The 12,547-nt window shown below is 34.5% G+C and overlaps 1 protein-coding gene and 1 non-coding gene across 3 annotated transcripts; both read left to right on the forward strand.

Annotated features, from left to right (window-relative positions):
- The first annotated feature begins 317 nt into the window (after positions 1-317).
- LOC130234331 (5S ribosomal RNA) lies at positions 318-436 on the forward strand. Its single transcript, XR_008838291.1, has one exon. It is a non-coding gene; the product is annotated as a 5S ribosomal RNA (ribosomal RNA).
- A 477-nt stretch (positions 437-913) lies between these two features.
- pqbp1 (polyglutamine binding protein 1) lies at positions 914-10,656 on the forward strand. Of its 2 annotated transcripts, none has more exons than XM_056463133.1 (7): positions 914-1,016; positions 1,190-1,256; positions 1,878-1,989; positions 2,792-2,892; positions 7,436-7,681; positions 8,052-8,145; positions 10,288-10,656. In XM_056463133.1, exons 2-7 carry the CDS (start codon positions 1,190-1,192, stop codon positions 10,460-10,462), a joined length of 795 nt encoding a protein of 264 aa, XP_056319108.1. In that variant the 5' UTR covers positions 914-1,016; the 3' UTR covers positions 10,463-10,656. The 2 variants fall into 2 exon arrangements, with proteins under 2 accessions (XP_056319108.1, XP_056319109.1); XM_056463134.1 differs by having other exon boundaries at positions 8,055-8,145.
- The last annotated feature ends 1,891 nt before the right edge of the window (positions 10,657-12,547 follow it).

The following is a 12,547-nucleotide window of genomic DNA, read 5'->3' on the forward strand; positions in this document are numbered from 1 at the left end:
TTACATGCATATATGAAAAAGTGCAATTACAGCAATAGTCAAACAACTGATTTGCATGCAGGGTTTCACACAGAAGGCCTGTTAATATAAGAATTACTCGAATATTCTGAAGTCTTAATGTAGTTTATGAATTACAATTGCCCTATTAAAATGCTAACTAAAGAATTAACTTACAAAGAGCAACGAAAATGATGGAAAATTTATGTAGGCCTTTCCCACAAATAACAAAATAGAATGTAACGTTAGCTATACCCCAGTAACGTTGACTGTACGTTAGTTATTATCCTTTAAATAGGCTGCTCCAGACTGCAACATTTGCTTACGGCCATACCACCCTGAACACGCCCGATCTCGTCTGATCTCGGAAGCTAAGCAGGGTCGGGCTTGGTTAGTACTTGGATGGGAGACCGCCTGGGAATACCAGGTGCTGTAAGCTTTTGCTTACCTTCATTTGTCAGCTAATACACTTCCCCATCTCTCCGTTTTAGTACTAGTATCTGTAATGTTTACAAGTTGACTGCTTCGTTACCCACATTTTGTTTTCTCCGTGATTTCTTTCTGCTTTCATAGCGGTAGGAGAAGACCCATTCTGTCTTTCTCCTCCAGGGGGCGATTGAGAGGCTTTTCAATCTCTCCCCCTCTCTCTTTCATACTGTGGTATTTTTACTTTTTCTCTTGTATTTATTTACAAATAAGTACTGCCAGATACTGCAAGATAATATTACAGTTATTTTACCTCATATTGGCATGTTCATGGTCTTCTAATGTGCCTTCTTGCATAGCCGTGGATAAAATATTGAATCTTTTTAAGCCTTGTATTGTATTTGTTTTTATTTCATATGAAAGATACAATGTGTTCTTGACATCAAAAAAGATGAGAGAATCGTTTCGTTACGTTTTGTTTGCAGTAATGCCATGATACGTCATACTACGTCATCAGTACGCGCCCAGTTCGCTGCTTTGCTTCTTTTCAATGAAACCGTGGTCATATAACTAATTTTTTGGACATCGTGAAGGTAAATAATGCACATTTTGTAATTTATTTACTGATACAATCGCACACAGAATAATCTGTATATTGCATGCATAGAAAACTTGCACCATGTGAGCGGTTTTCACATTGTGGCTATAGTTTGAGTTTCTCGTGGCTCGTCAACACTGATCACTGAGATGTTTTGCTTTTCTTCAGATGCCTTTGCCTCCTGCTTTACTTGCACGACTCGCTAAAAGAGGGATTGTGAAACAGTCCGACCACGGTAACATAACCATGCTTATTTAAAGGGATAGTTCACCCCAAAAGGAAAATTCTGGCATCTTTTACTCACCGTTTCCTTGTTTCAAACATTTATGAGTTTATACTGTTGAACACAAAAGAATACATTTAAAAAAATGCTGAAGCTAGTAACAATTGACTGCCATAGTAAAAACAAATGCAATGGAAGTCAATGGTTACTTCATTTTTCCTAAAAATATAGTCATGACTGATGCTGAAAACCAATGACTTTCATAGTATTTGTCAAGTCAGTTGAGGTAATGTTGGTTTTGTATTAGCGCATTGTTTCAGTGATAACATGTGACACATTCTCTATATTGTTTACCACATTATTTTGAGTATTTGGTCTGAAATCGCTTGCAAGTATAGCACTATTTGTTTGAAAGCTAACAATGTTGTACTTTGATAGTCATTGGCTGCTAGTATGATTTCTCCATTTAATATTCTCACTCATTTAAAACACATCATGGTTTGAAACAAGTAAAGGGTGAGTAAATGATAGAATATTTTTGGTGAACTATCCCTTTAAGTCAATAGGCAATTATTAAGTGTAATTTGGTGAGTCCACTCTAATGTTTTGCATTTCATCATTTATTATCTTCAGAAGCAGAAGAGGAGATTATCGCTGAAGACTATGATGATAACAACGTAGATTATGAAGCTACAAGGATTGAAAGTTTACCATCAAATTGGTACAAAGTTTTTGACCCCGCTTGGTAAGCATTTCATGTTTCAACCTTTATTTTGTTTTTAGTTTCATGAGCTGCGTTTTCCTGAATGATGTCAGTTTTCTTATTGCTACATTGCTTTATGCGAAGCTTTAGTAAGATAAAAAGGATTGCATAATATATACATATATTTAGGTCTAATCTGTAAATAATGCTGTGGTAATGAGGTCTTGGCTCACTATAAAAATATCAGTGGGTAAAATAATTACAACATTATAGATGTGACAAATCCCAAAAGGTCTGAATACACAGAACATTTGTTAATATTTGTCTTAACATATAAAATTTCCTAATTCTGAAATTTGAAAATATAACTGAATGAAAGAAAAGCATATGAAGGATTATTTGAGTACCACAAAATATAATTACAAATCATAAGTAAATATGAATTACAAATCTGTAATAAGTAGGTATATTATCCTGAATGGTGATAAAAATATTTCACCCTTATTTTGACATGTTTTTTTTTTATGTTATTTAAAGTATTTTACAGTAGATACATCTTATAGCTTTTATAGTATGATATATATATATATATATATATATATATATATATATATATATAACTGGTCAGTGTAATTTGATACAGGCACTAAAATGAGATGACTTATGATGACTTATAATTGAATAACTACCGTGAATAACTACCATATTCATGTTAGTTAAAGACCAAAATCCTTCAAAAGAACATAGTCATATCATGATAAATGCCCCAAAGTCTAGATTTAGGCTCATTACATATAAATAACTCTTTACATGTAATAAGCCTTATATGTAATTCTTGCTCTAGTGGGCTTCCGTACTACTGGAATGTAGAGACAGATTTGGTGTCCTGGTTGTCCCCTAATGACCCTGCAGCTGTCATCACCAAAGCTGCCAAGAAACCAAAAGGTAAGACACAAGACATGAAACATAATGATAGCTTTGTGTGCATCTTTATTTCCACACTCTCAAACAAAATAATGGATGTTTACCAAATCGCAGTGTGTTTAAATGAGTGCGCTATTTCAAAGTTATCTAGAAGGACTATTTTTTCAAATAGAAATCAGAACTACAATCAGTGGTTAAACTACAAACATGGTGGATGCACAAGGCCAACAGTTAAGTGGAGAGACTTGGGTAAAGAGGTTGAAATATTGTTGCTAGAGGGGATACATCTGCAGCTGGAAGTTAACAACAATTATTTATGTCATTAAATGACACATTTTATTTATTTTATAGTTTTTTATATTAATAGTTTTTATATAATTTATTTTTATTATTAATTGATATTTATTGACCCAACATTAATTGTATTTTAATAGCGTCTACCCCGACCTTAAACCTACCCCTCACAGTAATATTAAAGCAGTAATATTATAAGAATTATTTATGTGATTTATTAAATTACTTATTAAATTTTATTTTATTAAAGTCTACCCCAACTCTAAACCTACCCCTCACAGTAATGTAAAAATATTCATTCTTGATTTACAGTCTCACAAAAATGATGCTATATTAGTGTGAGTATCTGCAGCGTTATTCTTTTTAGACTTTATCGTCAAATCATTAATATCTAACCTGATAAAAAAAGTTAAATGTTATCCTTGTTATATTTTGTCTGCATAAACATTGTGAACTTTAATAAGGCAAGGCAAGTTTATTTATATAGCACATTTCATACACAATGGTAATTCAAAGTGCTTTACTTAAACAAGAAAAAAAACAGCAAAAAATTAAAATGTGTTAAAACGGGTTATAAAAGAAAAGAAAGAGATAATAGTGCGATCTGTCGGATGTAGCACAGTGCTCATTGAGTAAAGGCACAGCTTAACAGGTGTGTTTTCAGTCTTGATTTGAATGTGCCTAATGTTGGAGCACATCTGATCATTTCTGGAAGCTGATTCCAGCAGTGAGGGGCGTAGTAGCTGAAGTCCGATTCACCCTGCTTTGACTGAACTCTTGGAATTATTAATGATCTGAGTGATCTATCAGGTTTGTATTCAGTGAGCAAATCTGTAAAAATGTATGTGGTCATGAAGATTTGAATCCATCATTATGTAAACACAAATAAAGACTAGTAAACAGCACATTAATGTGCTAATTCATCTCCTGTACAGTAAATCTTTTTTAATATTTCAAATTTTAATTATGAAAAGATATGGGGTATGTGACAAAATAACTGACTTTTATAACTAAGCAACAGAGCAATCTGTTAAAGGAGCACTAAGCAAATTTTGCCAAACAATAACATTAAAGGCATAGTTCACCCAAAACTGAAAATCCTGTAATTTTTTACTCATCATTGACTTTTTCCACAAAAATATGATTTTAAAGAAAGCTGAAAACCCATAACCATAGACTTTCATAGTATTTGTTTTTCCTCCTATGGAAGTAAATGGTTACAGGATTTCAGCTTCCTTCAAAATATCTTCTTTTGTGTTCAACAGACCAGTGTTTCCCAACCCTGTTCCTGAAGGCACGCCAACAGTACACATTTTCAACCTCACCTCAATCAAACACACCTGAATCAAGTCATCAGAACATTAGAAGAGACTCTAAAACCTGAAATGAATGGTTCAGATAAGAGAGACATCCAAAATACGCACTGTTGGTGTGCCTCCAGGAACAGCGTTGGGAAACACAGTAACAGACTAAAGAGACTTATAAGGTTTATAACCACTTGAGGGTTAGAACACAGTAAATGGAGAGTACATTTTCATTTTTGGGTGAACTAACCCTATAATATTTGTTAGCACCTAAACAAATTTATTACCCAATTAAGCATTGCCCCCTTTTTTAAAAGTCTGCTATTGTTACTAGGCAAGCCCCTTATTTCTGATTGACTGCAGGTTTGTTTTAGGACTATATCCACTTAAGGCTTGCATACATTAAGTACTTAATTAAAAGTTTGTTTGTTTGTTTTTTAAATCGCTTAGTGCCCCTTTAATGATGATGAAGTAATATGTTCCAAACGCCTGTCTACTCTGCTCTAAGACTGTGACTGAAGTCAGTTGTAGTTTTGTGTTTCTCTGCAGTAATTCTCTTTGTTAACAGCAGGTGTTCATCATTAATGCTCAGTCAACACTTACTTAATCACTTAAATGTCTCATTAACTTCAACTTAAATGGAGTAAGTTCACAATACTCAAAAGATTAGTTTCAAGAGGTACTAACAGGTACCAAACTCGATTGTCTACACTGTTTTACAGTACTTAATTGGTTTAAGTTCTCTTCATTTATTGGGTTTTACTCTGCTCAAACTACTTTGTGTACTCAAATGGATTAAGTTCACAGTACTCATTAGGATTAGGTTTTGAACTTAGATGTTTTGATGCAATCGGTTTCCTCAAATGGTTTTGAGTTACCTCAACTTATTGGGCTTTACATTAGTGTTGTCATAAGTATCAAATTTGGTATCAATCGGCACTGGAATTTAAAAAAAAGTCAATTTTCTGCTAACGTCTCAGCGCTGTTGAGCACGTTCTTAAACAGCTGATTGGCCATTGTGATCACATGCTTAACAGAAATGACTAGCCATAAAGATCATTAGTTCAGAACTCTTCACCACTGTTCACAGAGTGCAAACACAGATATTGAGACATGAAGCAGTTCAAAGCCATGTAGATCCAGTGTTTCCTGTAGGATTTTTCCAGCTGTGGCGGCAGGCTTTTTACACAGATCTTCCAACTACCTATGGCTTTATTTCAATGACAAATGTCATGAGTGCAGTATTAAAAGTCAAGATTGCATTTATGTAATGCAGAGTTCAGACTGCATGATTTTAGCCCCGATTTTGACTCGCCGACAGGTTTTGAGTGACAATCACACGTGAGTGACAATCACACAGTATGAACTATCAAAGACGCGATCTGAGAGAATCGCAGATGATTTGCCGATGCCTGTGAGATATTTGGCGTGCTGAATATCTGAAGCTGTCGGCGATTCAAATCATGCCATGTGAAATGAGTTTTGACAGAAAATAACATCGGCGATCGTCTACAGCCAATAAGAGAGCAGCATTCACTTGTGTGTGAGTACCTGGAGGCCAGCGGGAGGTTGAGGGAGAAGTTAAAAGCGCTCATTATCGGTTATTTGGACCTAAGAAATTGAGGAAAAACTAGTGGTTTGACAGGTGCAACCGTGTCTGTTTGACACTTCATACAGAAAGTTAAAAAAGAAAGAGATTGAGAAGAAATTGCTAATTCCCTTCAAACCCAGGTGAGCAAATATGTACATTTTCTTTTTTCTACTCTATTAAAGGTTTCTTTCTCGTCATGTAGTTAAAAACAAGGATATACTACGTGTTTTTGGCAGTGAGACAATTGTCGGCGATTCTTCCTTGTAAAGTCATGCAGTGTGAAAACCCCTGTCGCCGATCCATCTTGCAGTGTAAACAAAGCAGCGACAAAACGCTAGCACAGATAGTCATACAGTTTGAAAACATCTGTGACATGACTACTTTAAAAATCATGCAGTCTGAACTCGGCATAATACGATTTCCTCTGTTCATGCACTTTATGCGCACCCTCAAATATTTGCTGCTCAAGTGCAGATTTTCTTGTGGGCTCAAAGACAATGCTGAACTGCGATTTAGTGCGTTTATGTAACAAGTTTGTCTCCAATATTTATTAGATTTGCTCGGAATATTTATGATTGTCTCTGGTAGACCTAAAGAGCGGCATTAATGCGTCCTGAAGTGAAACGGCTATAAACACTAGCAAGATAAAGTCATTGTATGAAGAGCCATAGACCTTTATCTATAAAGTATAATTAAGTGTTCATCTTAACTGAAAACCAATTCGTGTTTGCTTAAAGGGTTAAACAAATAACACACAGCACTACTACGATTACAGAAAAGTTTGCGCTGTTATAATACATTGACCTTTTAATTCGTTTTGGTGCGATTATAACTCGCTATTTTTTTTAAAAATGACTGAATGTTTTGAATGAGAAGCTGTAATGTAGCCATGGTGGGATGAATTTTGGTGTGGCGCCCCGCCATGGAAGAATGAATGTAGCGGAAACCATGAGATCAGTCGATCTATTAGCAGAGTGCTCGTATGTCAGCTCAAATACAGATTCGCTTGGTGATAAGTGGTAACTAATGACATTTACGGCCAATCGCAGTCATTTCTGTTGACCATGTGAGCAAAATCGCTGGTCAGTGGTGTTTAAGAACATACTCAAATCTTAGCGGGAAATGGACGTTTATAAAATTTCAGTACCAAACTCGATACTTTTGACAACACTTAATTGATTTGAGTTCTCTTCATTTATTGGGTTTAACTGTGCTCAAATGGTTTTGTGTACTCAAATGGATTAAGTTTATAGTACTCGTCAGGATTAGTTTTTTAACTTAAATGGTTTCAGTTACCTTAACTTATTGGGTTTATTTTGGGCTTGACATACTATTAGTTTGCAAATTGGTCTGCAGCATTAGTGTTTTGTTTCAGGAGAGACTGGACATGAGAAAGGAGACGGACACTATGAGAAGGCGGAGAGAGACCGGGATCGGGACCGAGAGAGGGACAGAGATCGAGATCGGGATAGGGAGCGGGATCGAGACAGAGACAGGGATGATGGACGGGACAGGGATCGAGATAGAGATCGAGACAGAGATCGAGAGCGGGACAGAGACCGAGATCGTGACCGACGGATGAGGAGAGAGGACAGCGCACCATACAGCAAATCAAAGAGAGGTATTTTACATTCTGTCAGCTTGAACATTTTAATTACAATTTTGTTTTGGTAAGCTTTTTAAGTAAAAAAGATTTATTCTTCAGATTTTTGTGACAAATAAAAAATCAAAATAAACATAATAATACAAAATTTATTTAAAAAATACACTATAATCCACATAATGTGAAACAAACAGTATATGATGTGTGTAAACAATATATGATGTGCATTTATTTTACAAACTAAGCTTGTAAACAGGTCAGTACTGAAAGTTGAGGTTGGCAGCATGATGTATTAAGTAAAAAAATGATAGTAAAAGAAAAGAAACATTGAGAAGAATTAGTAAAGGGATGTTTTGGTAAGCTTGAATTAAGGCTGACTTCTTTGTAGGAGGATCAGGAGGAGGAGGAGGAGGAGGAAGTCGGAAACAGCAGCAGGAGGAAATGGATCCCATGGATCCCAGCGCCTATTCGGATGCTCCAAGGTAATGACCTGCTGGTTTACATGAAATATTAATTGACTATTCTTAATGTGATTGTGGTATATTGTGTGCATTTTGTTGAAAGTATATTTATTAGTAGTAGTAGTAGATTTTTTTTAAACACAAAAAGCATGAAATGTAGGGATTTTTGTTGCTGCCTAATAAGCACATAGTTTTTGAACCTGCTTAAAAGACAGATCATATGTATTTAAATACACTTCATTAAACATGTACACATAGATATCACCTATATACTATAAATCTGCAGGTAAGCTATATCTGTATATCATAACTTATGTTTGATTGTAACTTTAACCTAATTTGATTGTAATGCAATAATGTGCATCTTTTATTAAGCTGCATTGAAACAAGAATTATTGTAAAAAGCACTATAAAAATACACTTCAATTGAATTTAATCAGCTCTGCTTATCTATTTAAAATCATTTGTATTTTATTTTCCCTGTTTAATTATATGATAATCAAACAGGCTGTCACAATTCCTAAAATTTATATTATATTACTTTTAAATAATCACTATGACTGTATTAATATACTTGTTTAATAATAATCAATAATATACTATGTTTAAAACATTTTAACACATTGCAATTGAGGACTTTTTCATTATTTGGTCAAATAATGAGCTGCGCAATATAATTTTTTTTTATTAAAAATGTTGCATTATAATAATACAGAGTGTCTTAAATCTCAAAAACAGAATTTTAGATATTAAAAAGTCTTTCATTTACTGAAATATTGTATTGTAAATCTTTTAAGCGAGTCTTAGTTTTCCTTAGTGCATGTAGAGCTACCCAATTTGGCTATTAACACCCATACAATCATCAACAATTGATCTCACTAAAACTTTAAACTTTTTATTTAGGAATATAACATTTAACTATATTTATCATAATTGTTTAATTATTAATTATTAACCCTTATAAATTATTTTCCTCATAATAACATTTGTTTAAAAGTTCTTTATGTATTTACTGTTGATGACACTGACCTGGACAAACTGTTGTGAAGACATTTAGTTTAATATAGTTTTTCAAACTTTTATCAATTTTGATTTAGATTTTAAAGATAGTTCATGTTAAAAAGTGTATGTTTACAACTAGAGCTTGCTTGTTTTGACACAATATTTACAATATTTTGCTATGCAATATCTAAAATATATATTTTTATTATTAAATTATTATCGAATCATTCAATTTATTAAATAATAAGAATGTTTTTATTAGGGCAAATAAAAATCGTTTCCATCTGGGCCATTCAAAAAACTCCCAAGCGTTTAGTCCTGTATGAGTCTAAAATTTACTTCATAATGGTCTTAAAAATGTCTTAGTCTTAAAGGGCACCTATGATGAAAATCATCCTTTGTAAGCTGTTTGGACAGGACTGTGTATGTATAGTGTCCACAGTCATATTGGGGTAATATAAAGACAATAAGTCTCTTCTTTTAAATCTCCTGATGTTAAAATAGGATCCAAATCCCGCTAATTTTGAGGCCCACTACAATGTGACGTAGGAGTGTGGTTTTTCCCACCCACTGAATTGATTAACAGCCACATATTAACATGTCTCCATAGTATAATCATATCCACAAGACAGGACGTGAGCAAAGCGACTGGGATTAGAAGATTTGTTCAGCTCGCTGTGATCATAAATCTTTATCAAATGTGATCAAGAATGAGTTTTACAAGTTTAAAACATTTATAAAACAGAAATCCTGTAATATTAATAAACATTATTGCTGTTAGGACTCTTTTCATTACTGTAAAAAGGTACATTCTATTGTACAGCAGTAATATTAATAGTAAACACTTGTGAAATGACATATTGAGACAACAGAAACTGAACAAGCTCACTTACTTGATTGTGTTTAGGGGATGACATTGCAATGATTGTACAGTAAGTGTCCTGCTTTTATATACATTCAAATCTAGCCAAATTCTTTGACAATCCACTCCACGTTATACACTACATTACATATTATGACTGGATTTCATGACTGGACAAAATGTTTGGTATACAACAAACTAAAATGTAGTGCTCTCAAAGCATTTACTTGACTTCTGAAAGGCGATTGTTTCTATTTTAAAGAATATGTTCGAGATAAGTGTTTGTGTGTGTGTTTTAGGGGCTCATGGTCCACTGGTCTCCCCAAACGCAATGAAGCAAAGACCGGAGCCGACACCACAGCAGCGGGACCCCTGTTCCAGCAGAGGCCGTACCCCAGTCCTGGAGCTGTGCTGAGGGCAAACGCAGAGAACACAAGACGACTTGAGGAAGAGGATGATGATGATGACGACTGAGCAGGAAGAGTGTCTGTAAGCCTTCATGAGTTTTAAAAGGCTTTTGTTAATGTCTTTTCTTACAGTGTGGGACATGCAGTAGTTTCATTTGTAAATACGCCACGTGTTGTACGTCATACCTTTTATAAACATTCGCCATTTTACTTCAGATAGTGATGATGTTCCCTGCTAAATAAACATTCTGTTTAAACGTGCATTCAGTGCTTTGGTGCTCATTTTAAATGTGTTATGGTAGGAAGTACATGTTTAACTCATGGAATGAAGACTGTAATTACAATTTTTCTTTTAACGGGTATTGTAATTAAATGTTGTTTGTATTGCTCCATTTCCAGGAGAATTTTTTTCCGGCACCTTACAAGGCTTGATACACTAATAGCGCAGGTAACTGATGTGATGAGCAAAAAATAAGGTAACATTCTTCATACTTGGATCATTTTAGAGCTTCAGAGACTGCTCTTCAATGGATCGTCTGTCAACATTCATATGAACGAATACTATATTAATCATTTTCTGAACCATAAAGTGTGTTATACTGTAATTTTATAACTCTGATAATGAATGTTACGTAAACTGTGGTGGTATTGTAGTATAATATACCCTATAGTTGTAGAGAACTACAGTATTGGGTGATTATATTGCTATAGTTGTTACCATAGCAACTATAGAATCATCAAAATGGATTAAATGAAGCACTTGATTATAGTATTGCTCAAAAACACTATTATTATTATTATTATTATTACATTATTATTTACTATAAATTACTATAGTATTTTTCATATGGGCAATGACATTTGTATTGAAGTGAGCTGAATTTTTTTTTGGAATTTGACAATTTGCTAAAAACATTCTCTATATCAGATAAATAATGTCCAGACCAGCCCAGATTCCATCAGAAAATGTAGTTTCTCTGGAATCTGAAACCGTGCCAAAACTGTTAACCAAGTATTCAGGCTTGAACTAAGTTTCTTCATTATTTTTCAATCAATATAGGGGTTGAAAATATAGAGAAAAGCAGAAGATGGAGTAATGGTGATAAAGAACAATCTCGATTGGGTATAGTTCAACACAATCAAACAAGTAATACCACGACAGTGAAATCTCACTGCTTCACAACATTGCCAAGTAACACTGAAAACCTTGAAATAGAGCTATTCTCTTATATTGAATCCACACAGTCATAGGATTATAACAAGAGAAATATTAATAAAGCCATACTGATAGAAAAAAAATAATAATAAAATTAAAAAAAAAATCAAATTATTACTCAATAATCAAATGATCAAATAATAATTATATTAATGAACAATAATTATAAATGCTTACATCATCAAATTAATTTAATTGTATACATATGAACATATGAATATACAAGAATGAAAATACAACAAGAACAATGTTTTCTCGAAGCAACAGACAGATCAGAAAGTACAACATTAATATCAGTGTGGCAAAGACAGAAGTGTAGTTGTGTTGGTTTTCTTGTAAGGATTTTTGCTGTTAAAACCAAATTTCGAGATTGTCATGACAATCAATGTCGACAGAGGGCAGTGCAGCTTGTGTTTTTCATCTGTTAAGCTCTTGGCGGCTAAAATTAAAATGTTAAAAAACGCTTTAGGTTTATTCACCTTATTCTCCGCGTACGAGTGGGCGCAGCCATTTGAATCATTTTGGCTCGAGACTTCCGGTCTCATTCACTCCCTGCTGAAAAATCCAGCTTAAACCAGCCTAGGCTGTTCGGCTGGTTTTAGCTGGTTGACCAGCCTGGTTTTAGAGGGGTTTTGGCCATTTCCAGGCTGGTTACCAGCCTTTTCCAGCCTGGTCTTAGCTGGTCAGGCTGGAAAATGACCAGCTAAAAACAGCTTGACCAGCCTGGTTTAAGATGGACATAGCTCGTTTTGGCTAGGCTCCCAGCCTGGCTAGGTGGTCAAGCTGGTTTTAGCTGGTCATTTTCCAGCCTGACCAGCTAAGACCAGGCTGGAAACCAGCCTGGAAATGGCCAAAACCCCTCTAAAACCAGCCAACCTGCCTAGGCTGGTTTAAGCTGGATTTTTCAGTAGGGCTTCCATTCATTTTCAGACGTTA

Source organism: Danio aesculapii, chromosome 8 (genome assembly GCF_903798145.1).
Source record: "Danio aesculapii chromosome 8, fDanAes4.1, whole genome shotgun sequence".
NCBI lineage: Eukaryota > Metazoa > Chordata > Actinopteri > Cypriniformes > Danionidae > Danio > Danio aesculapii.

What these genes read in the sequence shown, in the direction of transcription:
- pqbp1 (XM_056463133.1), top strand. Translation starts at nt 1,190, where the DNA reads ATGCCTTTGCCTCCTGCTTTACTTGCACGACTCGCTAAAAGAGGGATT. An exon ending in TGTGAAACAGTCCGACCACG is followed by an intron (nt 1,257 to 1,877) that starts GTAACATAACCA and finishes TATTATCTTCAG; the next exon opens with AAGCAGAAGAGGAGATTATC. An exon ending in AGCTGCCAAGAAACCAAAAG is followed by an intron (nt 2,893 to 7,435) that starts GTAAGACACAAG and finishes GTTTTGTTTCAG; the next exon opens with GAGAGACTGGACATGAGAAA.